The sequence below is a fragment of the Thamnophis elegans genome, unplaced genomic scaffold (genome assembly GCF_009769535.1).
Source record: "Thamnophis elegans isolate rThaEle1 unplaced genomic scaffold, rThaEle1.pri scaffold_68_arrow_ctg1, whole genome shotgun sequence".
Taxonomy (NCBI): Eukaryota; Metazoa; Chordata; class Lepidosauria; order Squamata; family Colubridae; genus Thamnophis; species Thamnophis elegans.
This window is the reverse complement of record NW_022473902.1, coordinates 2,154-26,368: the sequence shown is the minus strand read 5'-3', so window position 1 is coordinate 26,368 and position 24,215 is coordinate 2,154. Positions and strand designations below refer to the sequence as shown.

Genomic DNA, 24,215 nt, shown 5'->3' with positions numbered 1-24,215 from the left:
TATGCACCTCAGATGAAGAAGGACCATCTCAGCTTTTCTACAGGGGAGCCCCTTCCAATGTTTGAGGGATCTAGCAACTGTCTCTCAAACCACCTCCTCAAACATGGGTGTAAGAAGATGACCCAAGACTACTTCCAAGCTCTCAACAGAGGAACCCCTTCCAACATCATCTGTGGAACCTAACAACTGTCTACCAAACAATCTCCCTAAACATGGAGCTTGGTAGATGACCCAGAAGTTATCTCCAAGCTCTCTGCGGAAGGGTGCCTTCCAAAGTCTGTGGGACCTAGCAGCTGTCCATCAAACATTTCCCAAACATGTCTGCAAGTAGATGACCTGGCAGTATGACCACGTCTCAACAGGAGACTCCCCTTCCAACGTCCACCAAACCATTTCCCTAAATATGTATCTAAGTAGATGACCCAGGACTATCTCCAAACTAGGGACAGTCCCTTCCCACATTTGTGGACCGAGCAATTGTCCAACCAACCACCTTCCCAAATATGCATGTAAGTAGATGACCCAAGTAGATGATCCAATCTCTCAAATGAAGAACCCTTTCCAACGTCTGTGGAATCTGGTAGCTGTTCATCAAACACCTTTCCAAACAAAGGTATAAGTAGATGAATTAGGATTATACCCAGGCTCCCCACATCTGTAGACCTAGCAGCTGTCCAACAAACACCTTCTCAAACATGTGTTGAAGTAGATGAATCAGGACTATCTCCAAGCTCCCAACAGGATGACCCTTCCAACATATGTAGACCTAACAAATATCCCTCAAACCACCCTGGGATCCACGTAGTTACTCATTAGGAAGCCACCTGAACTCAGGAGAGCTGGATCCCACGCCGAGAGGCCAACTTCCCCTATGCTTAAGCGCACAAACCAACTTTGAGGGATACTCCGTCCTCGACATTCAGGGCTGTCACTAAACGGGCAGCATTTGGTGCCAGAGGCTGCAGCCTCACATCGAAGGGGGAAGAACTGGTTCATCTGCCTAGCCTAACCGTGATCTTCATACTGGTATGAGGGTTAACCTCATTGCCCCGAGTATCATGGGTTGCCCTCTCCCCTCCTTGGGAGAGCTTTATAGCTCTGCCTTAAGAAAGTTCAAAACATTCTTATTTATTTTTATGAAAAAAGGTTTTTATTTTCCATTTTTTCATTTTCATACACTCACATATATACTGTGCATAGCCGGGGCCATACAACATTAAACAATCATCACAGCAATTCTTCTTGTCAACAATACCCCCCAAAATAGAAACCCAATATACCTCTTCCACTCTCCGTACACCTCTTTCTTCCACCCCCTCTCCAACTTTCTATTTTCCCTCCATCATCCCCCTCTACCCTACTTCCCCTCCCGCTCTACCACTCCTCTCTCCCGATCCACTCCCTCCCTTCCTTCTCACCCTCCCTCCCATCCTCTCTCCCGCCCTCTCTACCCATCTCGATCTTCTCTACCCATCTAAGAAAGTTCAAAACATTCTTAAAGATCCATCTCATCCTGGGCACCCTTTTTTTCTTCTTTTTTTTTGAACTATTACCATCTGGAAGCCGGTACAGGACAATAAAGGACCAATAGGCTGAAAAACAGCTTATATCCCAAGGCAGTAACTATATTGAATTCTACTGTATAGTGCAATATTAATGCAATATATCAGAGGGGTTTTCCAATCAATGGAATGCCTAGAATGTGAAGGACGCGTGGTTTTGTTTTAGTTTTATTGTTTTCTTATGTACAACGTACACTGAAGATGGCATTCGGTTTCGTTGAGCCTCCTTTTCGGTTTCCTCTCTTCCCTCGACGTACTTTTTTTTAAATTTTTTCTCTCTCTCCTCTTTTCCTTTCTCCTCTCTCCCCGACTTGCCCGTACAAAAAGAGACTGCTCTGGGTTTACTTTGTGTGTGTGTGTGTGTGTGTGTGTGTGTGTGTGTGTGTGTGTGTGTTTGTGTCACCGTTAACCACATCCTGACTCTATTAAAGTTCCTGGCGTTGAACAAACAATGTAACTGTCGCATGCAGCAGCCTGACGATAATTGGATTAACGAAAACGGATCGGGGCTAGAATGGAGAGAGAGAGAGAGAGAGAGACAGTGCTCGGCTCAGACAGCCGGGGATGTTCATGTCACCCTGGAAAAACCCTGAAAACCGATCTGGTGGGGGAGCCCCCCTCTCTCTCCTTGCAGCAGGGACACTGGAGGGGAAGAGGGGTGGCGGTGGGGGGGACACAAAACAAAGGAAAAATAAAAGGTTTTTTTTCCCCCAAAACGGAAGTGAGGGGTTTGGCGCCTCTCTGCAAAGAGAAGGAGGCTAAAGAATGCATCACATTCTTTTCTTTCTTTCTTTCTTTCTTTCTTTCTTTCTTTCCTTCCTTCCTTCCTTCTTTCTTTCTTTCTTTCTTTCTTTCTTGTTCCTAATGACTTGCATGGGGATTATTCTTTATGCTATTTATGTTGTTTGTATTTTTTTGTCATAGGCTGCACAGGTGAGGCAAAAGCCAATTTCGCTGTACACCTGATGTACAATGACAATAAAGGCTGTGCTACACTATATTATAAAAGGGACGCAGTGGCTGTGGCTAAGATGCTGAGCTTGTCGATCAGAAAGGCCGGTGGTTCGAATCCCTAGCACCGCGTAATGGAATGAGCTCCCGTGACTTGTCCCAGCTTCTGCCAACCGAGCAGTTCGAAAGCACATAAAAAATGCAAGTAGAAAAAATAGGAACCACCTTTGGTGGGAAGGTAACTGCGTTCCATGCGCCTTTGGAGTTTAGTCATGCCGGCCACATGAGCATGGAGACGTCTTCGGACAGTGCTGGGTCTTCGGCTTTGAAATAGGGATGAGCAACGCCCCCTAGAGTCGGGAACGACTAGTATGTATGTGCGACACTATACTATAACTATACGATACAGACATTAGCTGTCTCACAAGGAAGCCATCGTCGGAGACCGGCCTTCAATTGCTTAGATGCCTTTGGTGTGGCTGCTGGGTTTGGAGGTGAAGCGTTAGATGGCCTCGGTGTACACACACACACACACACACACACACACACACACACACACGCTCATAGACTCAGACACAGAACAACCTGTGGGTGGCTGGAGTTCAGACGTTAGAAGCCGCAGCTGCCATGGCTGGTTGAAAAAATATGGGCAGAGTTTCAAAACAAGGCCCTAACCACAGTCCTCGACTTACAACCGTGGTTCATTTAGTGACCGTTTGAAGCTACAACGGCACTGGGGAAAAAATGACTTAGGACTGTGTCTCACACCTAAGACCGTTGCAGCTTCCCTGGGGTTCACGTGATTCAAACTTCAGACGCTCTGCAAATGATTCGTATTTATGACGGTTGCAGCAGCCCCCCCCCCCCGGGGTGTGTGTCACGTAATCCCCTTTTGGAAACTTCCGACGAGCAAAGTCAAAGGGAGCTGCCTGATTCACTTAACAGCCGTGTTGGTCACTTAACCCCTACAGCGATCCGTTGAACGACGGTGGCAAGAAAGGTCGTGCAACCAAACGGGGTTGACGAATGTCTCATTTAGCAACAGAGACGTGGGGCTCCGTTGTGGACGTATGTCGAGGACTACCTGCATTGCAAACCAAGTCCTAGCAGAGTTAGACAAATCTGTGTCTGAGCAACAATGCTAATTCTCAGCTAAGAGGCCTCCGTGCAGATCATTCTACACCGGGGAGGAAGAGATGGAGGGAGGTTGTTTACTTAAAGCAATGCCCCCTCGCCACCCCCACCGATTGTTAGAAATACTTCCTGGTGTAGCAAACTCACTTTGGGTCACTGCCTTTGTGAAATATCCTCATGCAAATCACAAAATATTTGGGAGAGCAGCCCAGATCAGCCAGTCTAAACAAAGTTCCCTTTTTCTATTTAACATCCCTCTGACTCATTCATTCACTCACTCTCTCACTAACTCTATCCATCTCCCTTCCCCTCCCTCCCTCCCTCCCCCCTGCTGTCTCTTTCCCTCTTCCTCTCCTCTTCCTTCTGTCTCCCCCTTTCTCCCTCCCTCCCTCTCTGCCTTCCTCCTTTCTCTCCTCTCTATCTTGCTCCATCTCTCTCTCTCTTTCCCCCTCTCTCCCCCTCCCTCCCTCTCCCCTTCCCTCTCCTTCTCTCTCTCCCTCTCCCCCTTCCTCCTTCCTTTCCTCCCTCTGTCTCTTTCCCCTTCCCTCCCTCCCTCCTTCCCCTTCCCTCCCTCCCCCCTTCCCTTCCTCTCTGCCTTTCCCTCTCCCCCTCCTTCCTCTCCCTCTCCTGCTGTCTGTCTGTCTGTCTATCTATCTATCTTCTTCCCACTCTCTTTCCCCCTCTCTCCCTCCCTCTCTCCTTCCCTCTCCTTCTCTCTCTCCCTCTCCCTCTTCCTCCTTCCTTTCCTCCCTCTGTCTCTTTCCCCTTCCCTCCCTCCCTCCTTCCCTCCCTCTCTGCCTTCCCCTCCCCCCTCCTTCCTCTCCCTCTCATGCTGTCTGTCTGTCTATCTATCTATCTTGTTCCCACTCTCTCTTTCCCCCCTCTCCCTCCCTCTCTCCTTCCCTCTCCTGCTCTCTCTCCCTCTCCCCCTTCCTCCTTCCTTTCCTCCCTCTCTGTCTTTCCCCTTCCCTCTCTCCCTCTCTGCCTTCCCCTCTCCCCCTCCTTCCTCTCTCTCTCCTGCTGTCTGTCTGCCTGTCTGCCTATCTATCTATCTATCTATCCATCCATCTATCTATATATCTTGTTCCCACTCTCTCTTTCCCCCTTTCTCTCTCCCTCTCCCTCCTCTCTCTCTCCTGCTGTTTCTGTCTGTCTGTCTATATCTATCTATCTATCTATCTATCTATCTATCTATCTATCTATCTATCTATCTATCTATCTATATATATATATATATATTTATCTTATCTACCTACCTACCTATCTATCTTGTTCCCACTCTCTCTTTTCCCTTTCTCTCTCCCTCTCCCTCCTCTCTCTCTCCTGCTGTTTCTATTTGTCTGTCTGTCTATATCTATCTATCTATCTATCTTATCTACCTACCTACCTACCTATCTATCTTGTTTCCACTCTCTTTCCCCCCTTTCTCTCTCCCTCTCCCCTTCCCTCTCTCTCTCTCTCTCTCTCTCTCTCGTCCTCCCCCTCCTTCCTCCCCTCCCCTCTCTCTCTCTTGCTCTCTCTCTAACTCTTCTCTGTCTCTCTCTCATACACACAGGGAGACCCCAAACCTTGGAAATGCCAGATTGAACCTGAACTGGTCCCTGCAGGGAACGTGAGAAAGAATTGAGGAAAGTTCTCTTTGAAGGAAAGCCAGTTCCCTCTTCATTTTCCCTCTTTGCGAAGGGAAGTTACTGAACCAAGAAACAACATTTCCGGAACACATTCGGTTTTTGTGGTCCCCCCCCCTTCCCCCTGTGACACCACACACTTTCGTATAAAAAAGCATCCGTAAACCCCCCTGGAATCCATGCTCCAGAAATAGGTGAACAAGCAACAGGTTGTCTAAAAGAAAGAAACCAAGGTGGAGTGGGGGGGGGGGAATAAACTTAGAAAACAGGCCAAGAATGGAGTTTTAAAAGAGAACACAAGGCGGAAGTCGGTTCATGGGGGAAATCTACTTTCACTTTTATAAAGGATTCTATCATCATCCACAGGATTAAAAACAACAACAACAGAGAAAGGATGAGGTGGTGGATTTAAACGTCAGCCGTGCCAATTTTGGTTACAACATTAAGACTGTGGATAGTCAGAGATAGACAGATAAAAGAGGCAGGAGATAGAGATAGGGGGAGTGGGAGAGAGAGAAAGAGGGAGGGAGAGAGAGAAAGAAAGAAGGAGAGAGAGAGAGATAAATAGAGAGATAGAGATAAGTACAATAGCTACTGTGTTTCCCCAAAAATAAGACAGGGTCTTATTTGCTTTTGACCCCCAAAATAAGCACGTGGCCTTATTTTCGGGGAGGTCTTATTATTTTTGAGGTGCAGGAGGCAGCGAAGGTGGTCATCTCATGGCTGCTTCTGTGTTGCAATATTTTGGGGGGAGGGCTTATTTTAGTGCATGTGCTCAAAGGCCCAATTGGGCTTATTATCTGGGGAGGTCTTATTTTCAGGGAAACGGGGTAGATGATCGTTAGAGAGCTAGAGGCAGAGATGGAGGGAGAGTGGGGGAAGAGAAAGAGAGAAAGGGAGAAAGAGAGAAAGAGAAGGAGAGAGAGAGAAAGAGAGAAAGAGAGAGAAAGAGAGAGAAAGAAAGAGAAAGAGACAGAGACAGATTTCCGCAAGTGGATTTCCTCATAAACTGTGGTTTATGGAACAATCCAACTGCTACGGTTCCTATAAGCATAAACTAACCATGTAATCACCACAAACAAGGTTAAAAATTGAGTTGGCTAGTTTCGGCTGGTTGCAAAGGGACGAAGAGAAAATTCTTGCCAAATCCTCTCCTCTAGGCTAATTCTCCAAAGAGACAAAACAAATGAACCATCTTGGCTTGCCGCTTGTAGCCTGGCCATCCTTGTCCTCTAGTAGACATTGCCACAACAGAGATGCAAGCAGGATACACTGATGAGGGAACAGGCTTCCGAAGCAGAGTAACAAACAGGCAACTCTATGGGTTCGGTGAAAAGAATTGGTGTTTGCTTTGATGAATAGTCCTATCAGGACTTTAAATGGAAAAATAGCCTAAATATTAATATACAGCTAGGCCTCAACTTATAACAGTTCATTTAGGGACTGTTCAAGGTTGCAACAGCACTGAAGAAAGGGACCAATTTTGTTGTATTTAAGTATAATGAAAATAAAGATGATACTTATACATGACCTTTTTTCACACTTATGACCATTGCAGCATTCCCATGGTCACATGATCGAGATTCAAAGTCTTGGCAACTGGCATGTACTTATGACGGTTGCCCTCTCCCAGGGGTCGCATTATCCCCTTTTGCGACCTTCTGACAAGCAAAATCAATGAGGAAGCCAGATTCACTTAACAAACACATTCCTAACTTAACTACCACAGCGATTCGCTTAACAACGGCGCCAAGAAAGGTCATAAAATAGGGGGAAAGCACATTTAACAACTGTCTTGCTTAGCAACAAAATTCCGAACCCCCATTATGGTCGTAAATCGAGGACTACCTACCTAGGACACTTATTTTATGAACTAACTTATTTTAAAACGTAATTTGTAACCCTAATATATAATTTCTTGAGGGTTTTATTCTTCATCCCACAAAACTGAGCACAGCCCTCGTTTTACGTGACTCCTATGTGTTCTGCTTCGTACATTTTTCGTGCCACTATTCATGTACTTCCTACCCAGTGCTAAGTAAAGGAATATATTTTATTTCTATGCGAGGCAAAATACGCATCTATTGCTGCCTGCTTCAAAAGAGCGTGACCATATTACATGGACGTGGCATTTGCATATTTAACTTCTAACATGGCCCATCGATTCTGAATTCGTTTCCTTCCCCCTCCGGGTTCATTTCAAGGCCACCCAGGCCTGAAGGGGGTGATTAAACTTAAATCTGATTTAACGTTCTGTCCCCACCTCCCATCAGACAAAATTAAATGGGAGGTTTGCTGTAGCAATTAAGGCGACGGTCTAGAAACCAGGAGGCGGTGAGTTCTAGTCCTACCTTAGGTATGAAAGCTGGCTGGGTGAGTTTGAGCCAATCACCAGGAGATTATGAGATCTAGTCCCACCTTAGGCATGAAAGCCAGCTGGGTGAGTTTGAGCCAATCACCAGGAGATTGTGAGATCTAGTCCAGCCTTGGGCATGAAAGCCGGCTTAGTGACTTTGGACTAATCACCAGGATAAGGTGAGTTCTAGTTCCATGTTATCAATATCAATCTAGAGGACAGGAGCCATGACACTGATGACCAGAACTAAGATTGCAAATTCCATCACTAAACAACGGAGTCATTAAGTGAGTCACACTCGGTTTTATGACTTATACCACAGTCGTTAAGCGAATCCAACTTCCCCCATCGACTTTGCTGGTTGAAACTGGCTGGGAAGTTTGCAAATGGCAGTCACCTGAGCCCACAGCCATCGTCAATGCGGGCTGGTTGCCAAACCCCCAAATTGCAGTCATGTGACCACGGGGATGCTGCACGAGTCATAAGCGCGAGGATAGGTCGTAAGTCACTTTTTCCCCGCAACTAACGGTCACTAAATGAACAGTCATAAGTCGAGGACTGATTGTATTGAAAAGGCACACTTCCTGAGTCCTGCAAGGTGATAGCAAGCCCCCCCTGATCTCCATGAATGGGTGGAAACCCATGGAGACATTTCCTCCAATAAGAGTGACTTTGCTTTTTCCCAGTAAAGGTGCTCATTCGGCATCCAAGAAGAGCAAGTGACAGCATCTTCATTGTTGTGCAAATAGCACAAGTAAGGCGAATTAGGTAAACAGGGCCAGGATGTCACAATGCACACAACATTGCCGCATAAAAACCACTTCAGATTGGGGGTTATTGCATCAGGAGATTGGGAGTTCTAGTTCCGCCTTAGTCATGGAAGCCGGTTGGGTGACTTTGAGCCAATCACCAGGAGACTGGGAGTTCTAGTCCCACCTTAGTCATGAAAACCAGCTGGGTGACTTTGGGCCAATCACCAGGAGACTTGGAGTTCTAGTCCCACCTTAGTCATGAAAACTAGCTGGGTGACTTTGGGCCAATCACCAGGAGACTGGGAGTTCTAGTTCCGCCTTAGTCATGAAAGCCGGCTGGGTGACTTTGGGCCAATCACCAGGAGACTGTGATTTCTAGTTCTACCTTAGTCATGAAAGCTGGTTGGGTGACTTTGAGCCAATCATAAGGAGACTGTGAGTTCTAGTTCTGCCTTAGTCATGAAAACCAGCTGGGTGACTTTGGGCCCATCACCAGGAGATGTGAGTTCTAGTCCCACCTTAGGGATGAAAAGTGGGTGGGTCATGGGGGCCAATCACCAAATGATCCTGAGTTCTAGTCCAGCCTCAGAGACGAAAACCAATTGGGTGACTTTGGGCCAGTCATTCACTCTCAACCCAACCCGCCTCGCAGAGTTGTTGTGAGGAAAATAGAGGGGGGTGAAAGAGTATTAGGCATGCTCACCATTTCAAGTTATTTGCAAAAATAATAAAAGGTACAAACAAACGAACAAATAAATATTCCATCAGATCTTAGAAACACGTCATAACAAGGGATTCACATATGGACTTACATCACTGTTTGATTAATGCTGGTTTCTTCAACAAGATGGGGGACTCAGCCCTACGTCATGGTTGACAAACCCAGAAGGTCAGAGGTGGTATTCAGCCGGTTCGGACTGGTTTGGGCGAACCGATATGGCGACTGGCGGGTGGTCGCGGGCTCTATGCCGTCCTATTTAACCACGTTTCCTAAGCTGCATGTATGCGTGCAAGCCGTGCGCGTGAGCACAGCACATGCGTGGAAGGCACGTGCACTCACAAAGCCAGTGTGCGCACGCACTCACGTTTTCAGTGCGTGGCGAGAACCAGGGGTAAACGTACGTGAAACCCACCTCTGCAGAAGGTCAAATAGGCACTCCGGAATCTTTGTTTCTCCCCAAACGAACTAACTTCCCGGTTGACTAAATCAGGAATGGGTTCCGGTAGTCACTACTGCCGGTTCGCTTGTGGGCGCGGTGTGCGGGCATGCTCAGTGCAATAAAAATTGCTCTGCACATGCACAGAAGCAAAAAACAAGATGTCGGCGCCTATGGCACCACCCGGAGAACTGCTTCGGGAGCATGGCAGACCTGGGTCGTTGCCGATTCCAGCCACCCGGGCCACCAAACCACTACTAGTTCAGCCAAACCAGTCCGAACCGGTAGGAACCCACCACTGGTCTAAATCCCAAGTCCGAAGCAGATTTGGGATCCAAGCAGATTCTATTTGATCTCCTCTCTGACCTTTCAGGGGGTCCGATCTGTTTTTTTAACGACAGCTCCCCCAGCCTTAAAAGATGAAAACGTCACTCCCGACACTTGGATAACATCTGCTCTTCTCCTGAAGCACCAACGAATCTTCTTCCCCATCCACCCACCCAAACCAGAAATGGATCGTGAAGGACCCTACCTGTGCTGGAGCGAGCCTTAGGCCTGGATTTGCACCCAAATCCAGTTGGTGATCCCCCAAGAAGACTGCTCGGGGGGAAAAGTCCAGAGCCGTATTCGGGGACGTAGGAAGGATAAGTGGCGATCGGATGATGACCAGAAGAAGATCCTCCCAAGGACGCCATGTTGCTCCGGGAATGAGACGATTCCAGCTTCATGGTTTCGGCCAGCGACACCTGGTACTTAATGCACTCCTTCTCTTCTTGGCGGCTCGACCCCGTGGAGCCCGGAGTGGAGATGGAAGGATCTGGAGAGACATCTTTCGGAGGGGTCGGCGGGAAAGTGAAGAGGTGAGGACTGGAGTGGCCGGCCGACAGCGTGGAGGTAGAAGCTGGCGGGTAGACGGAGAGAGGTCCCGGCGAGCCGTGGTGGATGGGAGCTTTGGAGAAAGGACTCAGGTTCCATGGGGCAGCGCCGTGGTGGCTTCCCAAAGCTTTGCTCCCATCCAGCCAAGGGAGGGACCCGTGCAGCAAAGGTGGGCGACATACCTGGCTACCTGCCGGGACAGAAGAAGACAAAGGAGGCCTCTGTTAGGTGGGCTTTTCCTTGAACGGACTTCAGACAAAAATCAGCACATCAAACATCCCAACGAGGTTTGTATAATTGTGCAAAATCATGTGCACGCCAAACCAGAAGTAGTACCAGCAGAAACCCACCCTTGGTCAGTAGCTAGGTAGCGAGGGAGAGGGAGAGAGGGAGAGAGGGAGGGAGGGAGATAGGGTGATAGAGTGATACTGTATATCCACACACATTATATACATATATTCACACAATGATAGATACATAATAAATGATAGATAGACAGACAGACAGAGATAATGTATATATACATACACAATTATACACATAGATGAGAGTGGGGAGAGAGAGGGAGAGGGAGAGAGATACTGTATATAAACACACATTATATACATATATTCACACAATGATAGATACATAATAGATGATAGATAGATAGATAGATAGATAGATAGATAGATAGATAGATAGATAGATAGATAGATAGATAGATAGATGATAGATGATAGATGATAGATAGATAGATAGATAGATAGATAGATAGATAGATAGATAAAAGGTGATAGATAGATAGATAGATAGATAGATAGATAGATAGATAGATAGATAGATGATAGATAGATAGATAGATAGATAGATAGATAGATAGATAGATAGATAGATAGATAGATAGATAGGCAGAGATACTGTATATACAACCACAGTTATACACATGGGGGAGAGAGGGGGAGAGAGAGAGCTACTGTATATCCACAAACATTATATACATATATTCACACAATGATAGATACATATTAGATGATAGATAGATAGATAAATAGATAGACAGACAGACAGACTGACTGACTGACTGACTGACTGACTGACTGACTGACTGACTGACTGTATATATACACACACAATTATACACATGGGGGAGAGAGGGGGAGAGAGAGAGAGATACTATATATACACACACATTATATACATATATTCACACAATGATACACAATAGATAGATGGTAGGTAGGTAGGTAGGTAGGTAGGTAGGTAGGTAGGTAGGTAGGTAGGTAGGTAGGTAGGTAGGTAGGTAGGTAGATAGATAGATAGATAGATAGATAGATAGATAGATAGATAGATGATAGATAGATAGATAGATAGATAGATAGAGGGGAGGGAGGGGGGTTGTTACTGTATACACACACACAATTATATACATATATACACACAATTATACACACACACACACAGACACACACGTGCATGTACAATTGTTGTTGTTCTATTCCCTCCTCTTTACAACTGTTTTTCTACTTATGTGTTTGTGTGTGTGCTTGTATGCTAACTACCAAATATATCTACACATGTTCAGTGTGGGTCTGTGTCTGTATTATGTTATGCATTGTTGTTGTTCCATTTCCTCTCTTGCACAACGAATCTTGCACCGCAGACGGTCTCTGATGGTCAGTTGGCTCTCCACCGTTTCCTCAGTGAGGAGAGCGGATGGCATCCCAAGGAGGAAGCCGAGTCTGGCCTCTTTCAACACCTGAGGGAACCAAATGGAGTACCCTGAGGAGCCACATATCTGGGGCCCGTCTAGATTGTTGCCGATAAGCACGGCCCCCTGTCAACCCCAGCAAATTTTTCACCAGCCAAATAAAAATGAAAAAGCCTGTTAAGTCCAACCTTCGCTTCAAACCCTGCATAATGGCTAGTCCTCGCCTTACAACCACCCATGGAGCCCAAACGTCTCTGCCGTCGAGTGAGGCATTGCATAAAGGAGTTTTGCCCCATTTGACGGCCCTTCTTGCCGCCATTGTTCAGGGAATCCCCCTGGTAGATAGATTAGTGACCCCCGGTCGTTAAGTGAATCTGCCTTCCCCATCAACATTGCTGATCAGTAGGTCGTAAAAGAGGATCACAGGACCTTACAACCATCATATAAGTATGAGTCAGTTGCCGTGTCTGAATTTTTGATCGCGTGACCAAAATGCTGCAATGGTCATAAGTGTGGGAAAGGGTCATAAGTCACTTTTTTTTTCAGTGCTGTTGTCACTTTGAACGGTCACTAAATGAACCGTTGTAAGTCGAGGACTGCCTGTCCTCACAGCTTGCCCTGTGAGTATGGGTGAGGGAGTTCTTGCCAGCTCTTGCTTTTTATTGCTTTCTAGAAAGTTCCTTAATTGGGGTAACATTGACAGGTCAAGCCACCTGCATATCAACAGAGAGCAAACCACATTTCCTCAAGCACTGATAATGTTACCTAGTTGGGTCACGAAACGTCTGCAGGAGAGCAGCCATGCTCAGAGAGCACCAGGGACACACACACACACCCATAAAGGCTTTACCTATGTACAATCCTCCTGAGTATATAGTTTTGGCACCTACAAACCAGTGGTGGTTTTCAAATTTTTTTAGAACCTCCTCTGTAGGTGTGGCCTGCTTTGTGGGAGTGGCTTGCCAGCCATGTGATTGGGTGGGCGTGGCCAACTTGTAAAATGTGGTGAAACTCACTTAACAATGCTCTTGCTTAGCAACTAAAATGTTGGCTCAGGAACTCTGGCATTTGAAGCACGCAAGTCTTAGAGCCTTCAAGTTACAAGACCCTTGCACCCCCAACCCTTTAGAGAAAAAACCCCAGGGGTGTTCAAACTTGACAGCTTTAAGACTTGTGGACTTCAACTCCCAGAATTCCTCCTCCAATCATGTTGGCTCAGGAACTTTGGCATTGAAGTGTGCAAGTCTTAAAGCTGCAAGTTACAAGACCCTTGCACCCCTAACCCTTTAGAAAAAACGCCCCCAGGGGTGTTGAAACTTGACAGCTTTAAGACTTGTGGACTTCAACTCCCAGAATTCCTCCTCTCGCTCTTCATCTTGATGATGTGTAGACGGACGGGAACCGGTTCTAAATGGCACTGTGGATTTGTGGAACCTCTTCTATAGAAGAGGTTACAACTGGCAGGAACTCACCCCTGCTACAAACCCCCCAGAGAAGAGAGGAGGCGTAGTTTTTGACCGTAGTGCTGTGACAATTAGACACACACATATAGACCGGTGGGCCTATGAGGACAGGTCATTCTGCTAAATTCATTGACAGCCATTTTGGGCTACAAGCTTTATGTGGGAAGGGTCTCTACATATATCAGGGGAGATCGAACAGGTGTCACAGACATACAGCCCAGGAGATGCTCAGGGGTAAAGAGCCGAGGTGGCGCAGTGGTTAGGGTGCAATACTGCAGGCCACTTCAGCTGACTGTTATCTGCAGTTCAGCGGTTCAAATCTTACGAGCTCAAGGTTGACTCAGCCTTCCATCCTTCCGAGGTGGGTGAAATGAGGACCCAGACTGTGGGGGTGATATGCTGACTCAATTTGCTAAAAATCTGTAAACCGCTTAGAGAGGGCTGAAAGTCCTATGAAGCGGTATATAAGTCTAATTAATAAATAAAAAATAATAATAAATAAATAAATAGATCCCTCACCCCACGAGATGGGGGCCACTCCAAGAAGTTCAGCTGTATCATTTGTGGAATATCTTAAAAGAGAATTTTTCTGAATTTTCTTATCATCACAATCCCCATAATCCACACCACTTTCCCAGTGGTGGGATTCAGCCAGTTTGCACCACTTCAGGAGAACCGGTTGTTTAACTTTCTGAGCAGTTTTGGGAACTGGTTGTTGGAAGAAATCACTAGGGCAGAGAACCGGTTGTTAAATTATTTGTATCCCACCCCTGCTCTTTCCTAATAATATGTCCTTCACGTCTCTGGAGGTATAATCACCATTTTCGTCACCCTGTTCCTACCAGCTGAGGAAGATGGGTATCAAACGGTAGTTAGTTCCATGTTTCTGTAGAATTGGGGATGAGGTCCCAGGAGCTAAACACTCTCGTTCCAAGTGAAGACTTACACAAAGCAAACTAGCTTGATAAAAGCTGCTAGAAAATTAAAAATAAAACAAGGAATAGGCAAGAATATAAAAACAAGAGATCCATCCAATTGCTATTTTCTGCTACTTCAAATAAACCCAGCCAGAATTGAGTAGCTTCAAATATTAGATTTTTTTTTCCCCTGGGAGAAAAGCTTTCAAAATTTGAATTAAGCCCATTGCATATATGAATTGTAACCATACTGTTTTCTTTTTCTGCAAAAAAATATATATGAGGTTTTAAAACTTTAGTTTTCTCTCCCCGTTGGACAAAAAAAACCACCATTCACTTCTCAATTTCTTTGCTTGGAATGGCTTTCTGTCAAAGTCAAACACACAAAGGAGGGAGTGATGTCTTATATGATAAATATATTTAAGGAGCTATTTGTGAAAACAACCGAACTTCTGAAAAATCATTTAGCTGGAGGGGAAAGCTTTCATTCCAGCAGATGTATCATCAGTTAAACTATCCCAGGAGAGGTTGTGAAAATTTCAAATAAATGAATTGGGAACTTATTTCTTGGTAAAATTATGCAGGATCTGGTTTGTCCTACGGATACATTTTTCTATACAGTGCTCATTCTTTCAATGCATAAATTGAAGGTATGTTTGACTGGAATAAATGAGCTAATTCCTAGTTATTGGACATAAGATTTGCCAAGTCAGGACTCCAAATTTCTTGGAAAGCTAGCCTAAATGTTGAGTGGTTGTACGGATGAAAAGTTGGCTATTAGTCACCTAGAGCTTGGTTTAAAAAAAAAAAAATAGGTGTCTATACAAATGCTTTAAATAAAGAAGACAGAAGCTGCATTTAATATATTTCGGAAGCTAGAGCTAAATAAGGACCTAACCTGTTTACTGCTACGGTTTTGAGTATCTATTTGAGAATCATTTAATTCTGTGGAATTAATGATTTAGTCAATATCCTTTCCACTTCCCACAAATAATTCTTTTACTCAGAAATTGCCACCGCATCTTCAAGGAGGTGATTTTTGCTTCGAATTACATCCTTAACCAGGAATAACCAGTTCCTCTGAAAATCTTACGATTCTTCACGAATGTATTTTATACGTACAGTAAGAGCTTATGCACCGAAGACAATTTCCTTGTGTCTCCAATCACACTTGGCCAATGAAGAAGTCTACATCTAAAGAATTTTAAATGTTGTATGTTTCCACCACAGCCCATTTAGGTGGGGGGTGGGGTGGGGAACCTAAATATCTTCCAAGCAAGTTCTACTGTTTTTCAAAGAAATTGAGGGTTTTATTAATATATTTTTTTTGCTAGAAGTTCTGATGAAGATTGGTGAGATTGCCAGAACCATCCAGCTTAGATGCCTCTTGCCAAGCCTGCCAAACATATCTACTAGGCGCTGTAACTATACCACTTAACCGACTTGTTCTTGAGGGTGTGAGCAAGGGACCGTAACACCTACTACCCTGCCAAGAAAAAAAAAAATTCAACTGCTGAATGCTGCCAACTGTTTTGAAGTGAGAAGAGCAGGCTCACCAACTTCTTGGGTGATCAGTTGGCAAACCTATTTGGGGGGGGGGGGGTAGAGCACCTGACTTGCTCAACTAACTAGGTTTCAATCAACTTTCTGAAAGGGAAGGGAAAGTGACACCCTTAGTGCATTAAGCTGAAATCCAAAAGTTCTGCGGAAATAGGTTAAAACATTCACAGGTTGGTTGCACATTTCCATTTGAATTCTCATTCTCCTTGGAGTAGTAAGCCCCGCTCCCATCAATGTCTTGGTCTCTTCGTCAACACGTCAATGGATCCAGCCCCAGGGCTTTGAGTTTTACAGGGCAAAATATTTGTCCAACTCTAATTAGGAGAGGGGGGCATTCTGCTTTCCCCTTAGGGCAGGGGACTAAATTTAAAAGCTGGCCCTCAACTGTAAGGATTAAGGCTCCCCGTGTCTACCCGCCAGATTCGAGGTAGGACTATCATGATATGAAGGTAGCACACTTCGTTCTTTAGAAACAATCTCTGGACAGAGAGAGACAGACAGAGACAGACAGAGAGATAGAAAGAGAGAGACAGAGAGAGACAGAAAGAGAGAGACAGAGAGAGAGACAGAAAGAGAGAGACAGAGAGAGAGACAGAAAGAGAGAGACAGAGAGAGACAGAGACAGAGAGAATAAATAGCAAATCTGATTTGCTGGAAATTCACTGAACAGTTTTAGGATTGTGATGCACCCTCAAAATCAATCTGTAATCTGAACTCCCCCCCCCCTGCTATTCTGGTTGAAAGTCCAGGAACAACCCCCCTCCCTCCCCAAGAAGGGATCATTCAAACCGTATAGCATTTGAGCTGCAGACCTTGAAAAGAAGGGAGAATTCATTTTCAATTCTTGACTCGATTCTCTCTCGTTTTCAGAATGCCACCATAAATTCTTTCCCAATGCAACCCGACCTGGGTGTAAAATGCAGCTCCTGATCGTAGGGGGGGGGCGGTCTAAAATGCAGCAAAACCAGCTACGTTGGTTTAAGTTAAGTTCGTGCCGGAGGGTCACACTAAAGGCCTTAGGGGTCTCGGTGGCAGCCTCCAGATAAAAACTAGCCCAATTCCTATTCCCAGCCACCGGGGAGCCGTTTTCGCACAATGCGTTTCACCCAGTCGGCAGCAAACTCAGCAACAGGAACCAGGCCCAGTTCAATGGGTCATTGGTGTATTGTAGGGAAGTCAGGGAGTGGGTGAGTCCAGGAACCGGGTTAAGGGTGTTGTGTGAATGCTGCACCTACCATCATCTTCAGCCACCCCTTGAGAGGTGATACCAGGCAGCCAACAAATTTAATAAACGTCAAATCAATATTTTGGGGAGACGAAAGTAGTTTTTCAAGGTCACTTTTGGAAAACAGTCACCTGCCTCAATCCAGTATGCAATTTCTACTCAATTACTACTTGTACGCAATTACTTACTTCTTACTCAGAGGTAAGAAGTAAGCCCGTGAAAGGGCCTTAACTCTTCATAAATGGATGGAGATGAAATTATCAGAATTTTGCAACAACAAAAGGCAATCCATTTCTTTCTTTCAAAACCTGAGAGGGCTCTGTGTGTGTGTGTGTGTGTGTGTGTGTGTGTTTCTTAAAAGGAGACCAACTGCTCCCTCCAGACTGAAGGGATGCATTTACTCAGCAGTAAATGGTTTGAATTTTCACCCCTACTCAAAACTTCTGCAAAATCTGGCTGAAATATTTTAGAGGCCTCCTCCGATCTTCCCTAGTCAACCTTCAGGGATAGGAAACCCCCTTTATTTCAACCACCTCTCTTCTTCCCTTCCCCACCCCCAATTTAATCCTGGTATGCAAACTGCCTTCCCCCTCCCTCCCAGTCCATTTAAATATATTTAAATTCCAGGGAGGTGGTGTGTGGGGTTTTGGGGGGGGGGGGTTGCAAGTTAAAAACACCCTGGCAGAATAGGGCTGGAATCGAACATGCATCAATGCAATTAATAAGAATTCATTATTCCTCTAAGAAATGCCCACGGGGAGCAGAAAGACGAGCCTCATATTTTCTTTTTAATTAATGACTGGATTGTTTAGCTAACCTCTTTTTTTTTTTAAGCCAGGCTTCTAAGATTATTGATTTGGGGAATTACTTTCCTTCTTATCTGCTCTGATGGAGTCAAATCCTTCTTTCAAGGGCAAAAAAGAGGGAGAAAAGATGGCTTCTCATTTAGATCTTGGTTTTTTATCATTGGATAAAAAATGAGAGCCATCCAATCATTTGGATTGGATGGCTCTCAATCCGAAACAAATTCCTTTGGATTGTCCACCCTACTGAAATCAAACATAAAGTCAAATGCAGTCTCCATCCTGCATTGGGAATCCAGTTTCAAACGAGGATCAAACTGATGATGATTAGGGGCCTGAAGGCTCACACATAAAAAGACTGGTTGTTGGAATTGGGTATGACTATAATGAAGAAAAGGATTAGGAGTGATGTGATAGTAGGGTCCCAATATTTGAGGGGCTGCCCCAAGAAAAGAGGGGGGCAAGCTATTCTCCAAAGCACCTGAAAGCAGGACAAGAAGCAATGGGTGGAAACTAATCAAGGAGAGAAGCAACCTAAAATGAAGGAAGAACATCCTAATAGGATAATTAATCAGTGGAACAACTTGCTTCCATGATTTTGTGAATGCTCCAACACTGGAAGTTTTTAAGAAGAGACTGGACACCCATTTGTCTGAAATGGTCTAGGCTAGGAATAGGGGGTTGGATTAGAAGACCTCCAAGGTCCCTTCCAACTCTATTATTCTATGTTCTAAGCCCCCCTTTATTTTATTCTTTATTTATTATTTTATTTATTCGCCCTTCTTTACTCTCCTACCATATAGGTGGGAGATACAGAAGTCTAGCCAGCCAAACGAATAGGCTGAAAAATAGCTTTTATTCGGTGGGGCCGTCAGACTTCTAAACGCAACATAACACCTCCGTCTGGTTTAATATGATAGATTTACAGGGCCAGCGTAACCGATGTTTCTACCACTGTAAAAGAATGTTATCTACATCTACGTATGTGGGAATGTGAGCTAGTTATTACTTATGTGGGTTTAGGGATTTTTCTTTTTCTTTTATTTATTGAGTTATTGAGATGTATTTTGTGTTTTCTCGGGGGGGGGGGGCTGCACCCGTTCAATGTCATCGTACCCGTGTCGTGCATTGAATTGAATTGAATTGAATTATTCCTGGGTCACCATTTTGACTTTTTTTAAAAAAATCCCTTCCAACTCTTGTCCTTATGTTGAGCACCAAGGAAAAAAGCCTCGGGAGTTGATTTTTCTACTTGTAAGAACTTAAAATACAAAACTTATTATTATTATTATTATTGTGGTTTAGAAACCATGATAATAAAATGATTGGATCTCTTGTAAGGATGTAGCTAGCACGCCCTATGGCACAGCATTGGGGGCACTGCCATCTAGTTGAATCCTCACCTAAGAAAAAAGGGGAAAGGGGGGAGGGGGACCCAGGAAACCAGTCCCTACTCATGGCAGATCAAAGCAATACATGCCAGTTAAAAAGAAAGAGCGGGAGGAACCAAATAATATTTTCTAAGACACAGTGAAAAGTCTAATAATGGACCCAGGCCATTACTAATCAGGGTGGTTAAATTTTGGTTGCTCAGTTCCCGGATTGTAGGGAGGGGGGAGAGGTCTTTCTCAGTTCTTTCTGTCTTTATTAACTAGCACATTATATTCTGAATATCGGCTCTATTTTTTCCACATCTCTCTCCAATCTGCCCACACCCAGCTAATGTCTAATTTTGAGGCACAGTTGAAAACCACGTTTTGAAAGGAGCGAGGGTAAAGAGAGAGCAGGTTCATTTCTAACGTGGTCCGTATTTGCATTTCCACCCCCTTTTTATTAATATATTTCCCCTTAATACATAATATAGATCCCTTCTAGTTTTGAATGCTCCAAAGCAAAATGGAGTTTTAGATCCAGAGGAGACATTTAACTTTTAGATCTTAAAGGAGAGTAGATGCCAGGGGAGGAAAAATAAACTTTAAAGCTACCCCTTCGCTCAAAAACGTGAAAGGCCAACGTGGTCGTTCCTAGTTTTTAAAGGAATTGCTCGTCTAAATCTGGGTTAATTCTTAAACCTGGGTTAAGAATTTCACTCAGTTTAGAGACGGAAGGCAAGCTGAGTTAAGTTTGCAAAACTGGGATTTTGCAAAGGGGAGTATATTAAAAAAGTCTTTATGAATTCAAAAGCCCTTCGGTTGTCAGGCCCTGCTGAAATTAATATTACACACTCCCTGTTCACACCTGAGCGACTCTCACAAGAGACCTGTCAAGAAGAAGGTGTTGTGTGTGATTCTCCCAAAACTGCCCAGTATGATAAAAAAAAATTTTTTCCTAAATCCTGACAAGCTTGCTTTGGGATGGGTGGGTGACAAAAAATATGCAGCCGGAATCCTACAAGCTAATGAAACACAGACCCTACAGGAGGGTAAATTATTTGGCTCCCCTTGAAAGGCTTTAATTCCATACCAATAAAGGAGAATATTTGTAAGCTCGGGGTTGGAATGAGGGGTCCTTGGAGCACTCTGAGCTTGGTTGTTTCCTCGCAGATGGGTCATTTAATTCCATGCATCCATTCTTTCTCCCTCTTTTCCGGAATTATCTTTCAGAAGATTTGCAAGCATCCTATTTTATGCATTTTTCCCCACTGCCCAGCCTACAAGGGTGTCTCCCCCTCTCCCTTTCCTCGAGCCAAGACCACGGGCTTCAAAACTGATGCCCAGATGCTACCTTCTGGATTCTTTTTCTTCCTTTGGCATTGTGATTAAGGACACAAAATGAAGATAGATGGATGGATAGATAGATAGATAGATAGATAGATAGATAGATAGATAGATAGATAGATAGATAGATAGATAGATAGATATCAATTTAATAAAGGTGAAATTTTCTTTATAGATCCCTGAGTGCGATTTACTCCGCAGGTTAACTTCTTTTCAAGGTTAAAACCCCTAGGACCATCCCCGCGTCCCGTCCCCGCAGCAATGTAGCACTCAACCAACCGTGGTTTAAGGCTTCGTGGAATTGGTTCTCACCACTTGTGAAGGCCCTGTCTGTCAACAACCCACCAGATTCTGTTTTAGCCTAGTTAAAAGCGTGCAGATTTCGAAGGCAGGCCCTTCCAAGATCCTTGCCTGTCGCTTAAAGGTGGTTAGGGAGTTATTTCACTTCTCTCTCTCTTTCTCTCTCTCTCTCTCTCTCTCTCTCTCTGATCTCTTTCTCTCTTTCCCTTTCTTTCTCTCTTTCTCTTTCTCTATCTTTTTCTCTCCCTCCTTTCCTCTCCTGTTTCTCCTCTCTCTCTCTCTCTCTCTCATCTCTTTCCCTTTCCCTCTCTCTCTCTCATTTCTTTCTTTCCCTTTATTTCTCTTTCTCTCTTTCTCTCTCTCCTCTCCTCTCTTTCTCTCTCTCTCATCTCTTTCTCGCTTTCCCTTATTTTCTCTCTTTCTTTTTCACTTTCTCTCTCTTTCTCTATCTCTATCTTTTTCTCTCCCTCCTCTCCTCTCTCTCTTTCTCCTCTCCTCTCTCTCTCTCATTTCTTTCTTTCCCTTTATTTCTCTTTCTCTCTTTCTCTCTCTCCTCTCCTCTCTTTCTCTCTCTCTCATCTTTCTCGCTTTCCCTTATTTTCTCTCTTTCTTTTTCACTTTCTCTCTCTTTCTCTATCTCTATCTTTTTCTCTCCCTCCTCTCCTCTCTCTCTTTCTCCTCTCCTCTCTCTCTCTCATTTCTTTCTCTCTTTCCCTTTCTTTCTTTCTCTTTCACCCTTTCTCTCTCTTTCTCCATCTCTCTCTCCTCTCCCCCCCCCCTCTCAAATAAGGCCGAATTCAGGCGTGCTCCTTCGTTCCTAGAAACAGGGGTGGGGCCCCCACTGCCTGGAAATCCTTCAGGGGAAATCGGCGTGAAATCTGGCACGAAGGGAACCGGCTACGCGCAATCCAGATCGTCCGAGACGGGGGAATAGGAGAATTCGTTTATTTTTCTCCATGGGATCGAGGCTGCCCAAAAGCGGGGAAGATAGAGACCCACTCACCCCCGTCCTTAACCTGATCAAACAAGGAACTGGCGGCTGCGTCTGTACAACGGGCCGAGTTTAGGGACCTTAAAAGCCGGTTTCTTTTTTTCACCCCGCCGTGCAAACCCCGAGCCGCTTTCGCTTCAGTTTTAGGATTGATCCAGTCGGTTCATTCAGCCGCGAGCTGGAGTCAATAAGCCGTGTGAACGCGACCAGCCCTAAGCTGAGGTTGAATCAACCCCCCCCCCCTCCAAGATCGTTCATTGACCCGGGAAAAATGAGAGGGGGGAGAGCTGCGATATATAGCCCAGCAAATAATAATAATAATAAATAACAACAACAACAATTCCTAGGTCCTTGGTTAGGACTCAAGCTGTTGAGCTACCAGCCCCAAAGGCTGTGCATCTCACCAAAATAATAATAATAATAATAATAATAATAATAATAATAATAATAATAATAATAATAATACCACCACCACCACCAGTCGCTGGTATTTGTAATGCATTTTTGAATGTTCAGTTGGCTGAGTTTCATCTTTAATGAATAAAGTATAATAATAATAATAATGGACCGGCTAGGATCGCTGGATTAAATCACTTTGGCCTTTTGCAGAATTTGCTCAAGCTGCAGCGGGGAAGCTAAAGCGTGCAAAAAGGCAGAGGGGTGGAAATGCACGCTCGCTCTTTCACTTACAAACACTCTCACACACATAGCACACCCTTCGCTCGGTTTCCGGGAGACTTTTTTTTAATAGATTTTTTTTTTTTTTTTTTTTTGCTGGCTGTCAAAAGTTTGGGAGGGGTGAGGGGAGATCCGAAAAGGAAGGAAGAGTCCAATGCATGTGTGTATCCCCCCCCTCCCCACGCTGGTCGCCCCCTTCCCACCCTGTGCCCTTCCCCCTCCCCTTCCCACCCCCCGCCCGGGCAACTCACCGTGATGGGTCGGCGGGTACCGCTGCACCGTGGCCCGCACCGAGTTGCTGTAGTAGGAAGGGACGTGATTGCCCTGGCCGTCGATGTTAAAAAGTACATCCATTTCCTCGGCCAGTGGATACTGCGCGGGGTCCATGTACGAGTGGCCGAGTCCAGGGTGGTGGGAATCCGGGTGCTGCCCGTTGAGGACGGCGGGATGGTGGTGACTGACCCACCGGGGTTGATCCGTGGTCACTTCCATGCTGCCCTCCGTCTGAGGATGGCCGGGGAGAACGGCTGCGGCTGCTTCTGAACGGCAGTCGCCTCCCGTGCAAAAAAAGAAAGGAGGAAGGAGAGAAAAAAGCAACCGAACCGAGTCCTGATTGGAAAAGAAAAGTTTTCTGAAAGTTTGTCTAAGAGCGGCGGATCCGAAACACCGGAACGGGCAGAAGTTCTGCAGCGTCTCTCTCCGCAGGGAGGGAGGGGGAAAGTCCCGGACGGGGGTTTGCTTCGAATTAAATGCCTCTTTTTCCCCCCTCCAAACCGGAGCGAAGCAGGGCAGGGGGGGAGAACGACGAGAGAGAGAGACGGAAAAAATCACCGGTAGAAATTCCCCCCTGCAGCCAGCGCGCCGCTTCGCTCGGATCCGAGCACTTTCAGCTTCCCTTCCACGGGATCACCTGCGGAGGAGAGAAGGGAAGGAGGGGGAAAAGCGAGGGAGGAGGGGAAAAGGAAGGAAAGAAAGGCGAAAAGGAGGTTAGAAACGGCAAACCGGCCCTTGTGCGCACACCCAAACACACAAGCACACAAACATACAAGCACACACACAAACTCCCGTAAAACCCTGCATCCTTGCAAACTTGCACGGCGCTGGGATCTCCCCCCATCCACCCCCCACCCCAGAAAACTCTGGCAAGACTCACCTCTCTCGGCGCAAGGGGAAGCGGCGCGATCTTTCGCTTTTGGGCAACCGGAGCCCAGGGAACGTTTGGCGAGCCGAGCGCAAAGGCGAGCTGCGCAGCGCCGGCTTCCGACAGCGCCGGGAGGGAAGGGGAGGGGAGTACCGGTAATGCTGCCCGGCCGGGCGGTGGGTTTAAGGGCCTTTCGGCCCCGCCGCGCCTTTCCCCGGGTCTTCTTCCCGGCGCAGGAGGCGGGGAAGGTGGGGAGAAAGAGAGAGAACCGGGCCGCGGTTGGCAAGGCAGACCAGGACTGGCAGTTACTCTAC

At 45.7% G+C, this 24,215-nt stretch overlaps 1 protein-coding gene across 1 annotated transcript in view; it reads right to left on the bottom strand.

The window, feature by feature from the left end:
* GATA3 (GATA binding protein 3) overlaps positions 1-23,435 on the bottom strand; it is a 61,114-nt gene extending 37,679 nt beyond the window's left edge. Inside the window, exons 1-2 of the mRNA XM_032238739.1 lie at positions 23,012-23,435; positions 10,073-10,606 (exon numbers count right to left, since the gene is read on the bottom strand). Coding sequence (XP_032094630.1) covers positions 10,073-10,606; positions 23,012-23,252 — 775 coding nt within the window. The 5' untranslated portion in view covers positions 23,253-23,435. The remainder of the gene's footprint in view (positions 1-10,072; positions 10,607-23,011) is intronic.
* Positions 23,436-24,215: the final 780 nt, after the last annotated feature.